The sequence below is a fragment of the Cicer arietinum genome, chromosome 3 (genome assembly GCF_000331145.2).
Source record: "Cicer arietinum cultivar CDC Frontier isolate Library 1 chromosome 3, Cicar.CDCFrontier_v2.0, whole genome shotgun sequence".
NCBI classification, from domain to species: Eukaryota; Viridiplantae; Streptophyta; class Magnoliopsida; order Fabales; family Fabaceae; genus Cicer; species Cicer arietinum.
Genome location: NC_021162.2, coordinates 65,858,765 through 65,864,774, shown reverse-complemented (window position 1 = coordinate 65,864,774; position 6,010 = coordinate 65,858,765). Strand labels below are relative to the sequence as shown.

General features: G+C 30.1%; 1 protein-coding gene across 1 annotated transcript; it reads left to right on the top strand.

Annotated features, from left to right (window-relative positions):
• Positions 1-1,101: 1,101 nt before the first annotated feature.
• On the top strand, positions 1,102-2,336 carry LOC101498579 (calmodulin-binding protein 25). The gene has a single exon (XM_004493254.3). It carries the CDS (start codon positions 1,314-1,316, stop codon positions 2,046-2,048), a length of 735 nt encoding a protein of 244 aa, XP_004493311.1. The 5' UTR covers positions 1,102-1,313; the 3' UTR covers positions 2,049-2,336.
• The last annotated feature ends 3,674 nt before the right edge of the window (positions 2,337-6,010 follow it).

Sequence of the window (6,010 nt, the reverse complement as noted above, 5' to 3'; positions counted from 1 at the left end):
TTAATATTATTTTGTTAACAATTGAGTTATTGATTATTTAATAAATTAAAAAAATCAAAATACCGTTAATAAAACAAAATAAAACACATTAATTTGGAGAAAAAAAACACAGTTAAATAAGAGAGGGTTGTTATTTTATAGACAAAATAATAGTGACAAGTTGTTTATTTTGGCACGTTATTATAATAATTTTTCTCCTATTGTAACAACTTCCTCTTTTGTTTTGGCACATTATTATAACAACTTCCTTATATTTTTTTTATCTAATAAATAAAAATAAATGAAAATAATAATAATAAAATATGAATTTGATGTATTTTTTTCTTTTAATTTGCGGTATTTTTTTTCTTTAATCTAACGTGTTTTGTTTGTTTAATTTAATTAATTTTAATTTATTAATATAATTTACTTTTTAATTATTATTATTATTATTTATTATTATTAAAATTGATAATATTATTAAAATTATTATTATTATTAAGGCATTTTATTTATTATTATTATTATTTATTAATATATTTTATTTTATTAATAATATTTTAAATTTTTAAATATTTTAATTATTTATAATTTATTAAATAATAATAAATAGAATTAATAATTAATATAATTATTTATAAAATGACAACAACAAAAAATATAGCAGTACAAGGTCGCATTCTCGGAATGCGACCATCTTATTAAGAATAAAAAACTTTGTCATCACATCGTCGCATTTTTAGGTTGCATTGAGAAGAAAAAAATAATATTTCTGTATTTTTTTTATTGCAAAAAGAGATATAAAAAAGAAAATCTAAAACTCTCATATTTTAAAATAATAATTAATTTTATAAATTATTAAAAATATAGAATTAAAACTAAAATTAACTAAAGTATAACGAAAGGAAAGCAAAGAAGGGCGTTACGTTGATGGTTGATTAGATTTGAGAAAACCATGGTTGAGTTTGGTTAAATTGAAGGTAGAGTCCGCCAAGCTCAGCATCAACATCATCTTACCTCACGCACGTACGGACAAAATGACGCGTGTCTTCTCGTTCCCCGAACAACGCGCTTTCTTTCTCTCTCTTTTTATCTCTCTCTCTCCAAAATACCCTCCACCGCCCTATTTATCTCCTTCTATCCTCTTCTTCTTCTTCCCCCCATTTCACTCTTCTCTCTTCCTCACACTTACTTTCAAGTTTCAACTTCCAACTTCTAACTTTACTACACTACACTCATAACACAACTTCAATTAACCCTCTCTCTCTTTTTTCCTTCAATAACAACTCTTTAAACTCACCGTTTTCATTAATAACAACTTCATTTTTCTTTCTATGACTTCATCGGAGAATTTTGCCAGCATTGAACCGTGGATGTTTCGCTCCGCCATGGGTGACACGTGGCTCGCTGACTACATAGCTCGCGACGCAGAAACCCTCACTAAGGCTCTTCAGAAATCCTTCTCCGCCACACCGGAGGACGCACGCTCTCCATTTTTAAACCTCGTAAATACCGACTCCGCCACCACCACCATCACCGCAACTCCTACGCCAACAGTTTCCAGCCTCTCCGGCTCCGACCAGGATTCCGCTCCCAAGAGACAACGCGTTGCCGCCGGGAAGATCCCGAGACGGAAGTCGCGTGCTTCGAAGCGGTCGCAGACGACGTTTATCACGGCGGACCCGGCGAATTTCAGGCAGATGGTGCAACAGGTTACTGGCGTGAGATTCGGTGCCGGATCAAACGTGTCAATGGCGCCGGTGATGAAGCCGGAGCCGCATAGGGCGGTGGGATTTACCGGCGGGAGGTTACCGTCGGCGGGTGCAGGGTATTTGCCGACTCTTGATACGTCAGCGTTTTTACTGGACCAGCATGGCCAACACCAGCAGCAAACAATGGTGGGCTCCAATTCGGCGGCGAATGATGGGCCTGGTGAAATTTCTGGTCTGGGCCAACTTTCTTTTGGTCAGCCCATTGATGACGATGCCGGTTTTGGTTCTGCCGGTTTAGATTTTGAAACTTTCTCAAGCTGCTTTCCCACTCTGGAATCGTCGTGGAAAGTCATGTGAGAATTGAAATGACGAGATTCTCCCTCAATTTTTCCTTTTCACTTTTCCCTTTTTGCCACTCGTGGGTTCGAGATTGGATATGGGGCAGTAGCTAGAATATGATTGTAAATTTGGGAAAAGAAAAGGGAATGGATCTGGAATATGGATGTAGAATTTCCTTTTTCTTTTTTATTTTTCTGTGTAATTTATGTTACATAGTTCCTTTATTATTATTATTAAGTATAAACAATGTTGTATTTTTGTTTAGTTTAGTTAACCTAATTAATGCAATCCCAAGTTTATCTCCTAGTATTAAGTATTAACAATGTCGCATCTTTTGGCACGTTAACTAATAGCTATTACCGTTTTGCTTGAATTTTTTTTTTTTTTGGTGAAGTGCTTGAGCTGATCATGTGTAAAAATTCATGGTTTAGTTTTAGGACCAAAACAACAGCAAAAACGCAATAGTGATAAAAAATCCTGAGTGTGTTGTTGTTTATGTGGTCGTATTATAAACTAGTCTCTGTCCGCATTATTATATACCATAATTTATAAAAAAATATTGAGCAATGGGCATAATCATCATAGATATGGTTTATATGGTACGGTACTACATGTGCAGCGTGTCAAAGTTGTTACTAGTCCAAGTAGTAAGTAATTTGGTCTTTTTTATTTTTTTTCAACAAAGTATTTTGGTCTAAGAGAGAAGACTTGGTCTTTAGTGCAGAAGAGAGGCTTGGTGTGTAAGTTTTGAACTCAACTTTATTTTTAGTTTCCGTATCTGTGGATTTGCTTTAACTTCGTTGGTGGTATTACTGTTAAGAGTGTTATCTTGAAATTACAGTTTTCAGGAGCATTTATTTAAGTTTGCCATTCTATGACCGATTCTCCTTCTAATATTCGCAGAAAATGTTGTGGGTTGGGGGTGGGGACGTCTAAGGTACCGTCACCAAAACAAAAATTACTTATTAAAAAATGTCAAAAAAATATTTTGTACATTATAAAAATTCTATATTTTAATATTTTTAAATTTAAAATTAATAATGTTCTGCAAATATCAAATTAATTTACTAAATTATCAATTTAACAAAAATATTATACAAAATCAATCATATCAATTAGTAATTTATTTTATATTCTAGATTATCTAAAAATAATTTTGTATAATTTTTTAAATAATTTTACTATAATATTATAATTGACTATATAACATTTTATATTAAAATTTGTTTTAAGTCTGTTTATGTTTGAACTGATTTGAGTTTATAGAGAGAAAAAACACTCTATTTTTTTTTATGCGTTTTACATGGTTTAACTTTTAAAAAGATAAAATGGTTTAATTTTTAGATAAGACAATGTGTATGCATAAATATTCCTAAGGAAGGTTTGTCCAATTAGTTAGTAGGTATGTATTGGAAATGATAGGGAAACTTAGATTAGATTTGTAAATTGAAAAATAAAGTTTAACATATAGGAATATGATACATTTGTGGTGCAAGGTGGGGTATGATTTTTGAGATGCATCACAATCACAAGATTGTTTAATTTTCTGAAGGGAGATAATACACTCAAATTAACCAACACACGTGCAATACCGAATTAAGTAGTGTATAATTATTTATAAATAGAGGATTTTGTTCAGTTTAGAAAAATTTTCTGAAACTCTAAAAATATTCGAGTTTTCTGTATCCCTTCAGATTTTTTAGTAGTCATAATACTAATAGTTATAACTATCATATTTAAAATGTGTAATTTAAAAATTATTTTATTAATGAAGTAGTAAAATAAAAAAATATATAAATGAGATATTTTATCTGAATACTTTGTAATATATAGTCTATCTTATATACTTTTAAGTAGTAAAATATGAGAACAATTTAATACATTGTTCATCTTCAATATTGTGAAAGGTTGAGATTGTATAATCAGCTTACAATATTGAAATCTCGTACAAGATAATTGCAAAATGGTTTTAATGTCTCAAATAGGTATTAAAGAGTGCTAAACTAATCTGCATATAACTGTTGGGGAAGATCTTATATGGTGTTTTTGCCATTTATTTTATGCTTATATATTTGACAGCCGTATCCACTTCTGCTTAAACAACATTTATATAGCTTTCACGTCACCGAAATCTTTAGTCAAAACCAATTTAAATAACCAAAGTTTCCAAATAATAATTAAAATATATAAATAACAATAACTTTTCTTGTCTGTGGTCACTTGTAAGTGACATTGCTCATTCCCGCTAATTAAAACCACTAAAATCAGTTAAATTATCCGTTTCGTTACCGCTTTGACCGTTTCTTTTCTTCTTTTATACTCTATAATTTTTTTTGCAAGAAATTAATAAAAAAATATTTTTTTAATATTTTTATATGTATGAGGAGGAATGAAATGATGCAGCTTGGGCATTAAGTCACTGTAGTGTATTTGACTAGCTGCGATTTGCTTCAACAAACATACCCATGTGACCATGTTATTAGGTTCTAAAGCATTTATTTTTATTTATCTAGTACCTGTTGATCTTTTATAATATGCTTTGCATAGATATCTAAAAACGACCAAGTCTTCAATGCGTGGGTGCTTTTTATTTTAATTATATTTGATACATAATAAAAATAATTTTATCAACAACTGTACTTTTAATTTGAATATCTAAAGCATGTAGGGTTTTACATAAGTCAAATTAAAAGGATTGATGGTATAACAACAAAACATGTAATTGTGTTAGGTATATAAGAGAATAGTCTGACTTGGGTCTTGACATGTATCTAAACCTATTTTCTATTAATTCATTGCGGACAACTTAGATAATTAATTAATTTCCTTTTAGTATAGAATGCCAAGTGTCGATCCACTAAGAATAAAAAAATGTAGAAAGTATATTTTTTTATTGACGTGATATACATCTAGATGAAACTTGAAAGGTTGAACAAATAAGGATTCTAGAAAGGGAGAAATTAATAAAAGAAAAGGGTATGGCTAGAATTTAAAATAAATGAATTTAAAATCAGACTAATGATTTAATATATTTCTTTTCACTATTTCGATTAGCCTTTGGAATCTCCCTCCATCACTTTTCATCAACATGTTCACTCAAAAATATCATCATTCTAATCGGTGTACACTCGTTTTTTTTTTTGGAAACAAGATTTTAGATAAAAAAAAAAAATTAAGTGAATTTTAATAAGTTAGATTATGTTATTGAATTCAAAAAAAAATTGTTTAGAATGCCTTCAACGTCCTTTGACTAACCAATACAAATTTTAGATAAATTTAAATTTATATGAATAATTGTGTTAAAAATAAAATGTAAAATAATTTTTTTTTTTTTGAATTTCAAACACAAATTAGGAATTAACTTTGATTAGTTAGAACCAAAAAATCTCCACGTATGCATAGAACACTTTATGTGCTACTAAATTTCAAAGATATCGAATAATAATTGCGAAGGAGGAAGAAAACAACGACCAATATATAAGATAAAGAGGTGACGAATGCAATAACGTAAGCATTTGAAAGCTAAGTTTGGATGAAAAAGAAGATGTAGATGTCTTTATGCCCCACAAAACAAGGCCACTTTATTAAAAAAAAAAAATGTTTTTCGTCCAATGTGGGAGAAGGGGAGATTGGAAAGGGAAAGAAGTAAAGTCGTGTATGAAGGTAGGAAACACCCTCTTATACGTTATTCCTTTCTTTTCCATTATTTGCCAAATTATTTGCACTAATCGTGCCAATCTTTTTAGTTCGATATCAATTCAAGATTAGGATAGGGGCAATTGGACCAAAGCATTGTGGATAGATACTATTGTAAGATTTATGGGTCACATATGTAATTAATTAATAAAGTGTGTTAGGGTCATTATATAATTAGCCAATAAACTAGGGGTCAAATAAAATATAATAGTTTATGGCTAAAGAGCATAATGGTTATGAAAATTAATAGTGTAGATACCAGGCAGTTTCTAATTTAATGAGGG

Bases quoted from the DNA above. Each gene is read 5' to 3' on its own strand.
- LOC101498579 (XM_004493254.3), top strand. From the start codon at position 1,314: ATGACTTCATCGGAGAATTTTGCCAGCATTGAACCGTGGATGTTTCGC.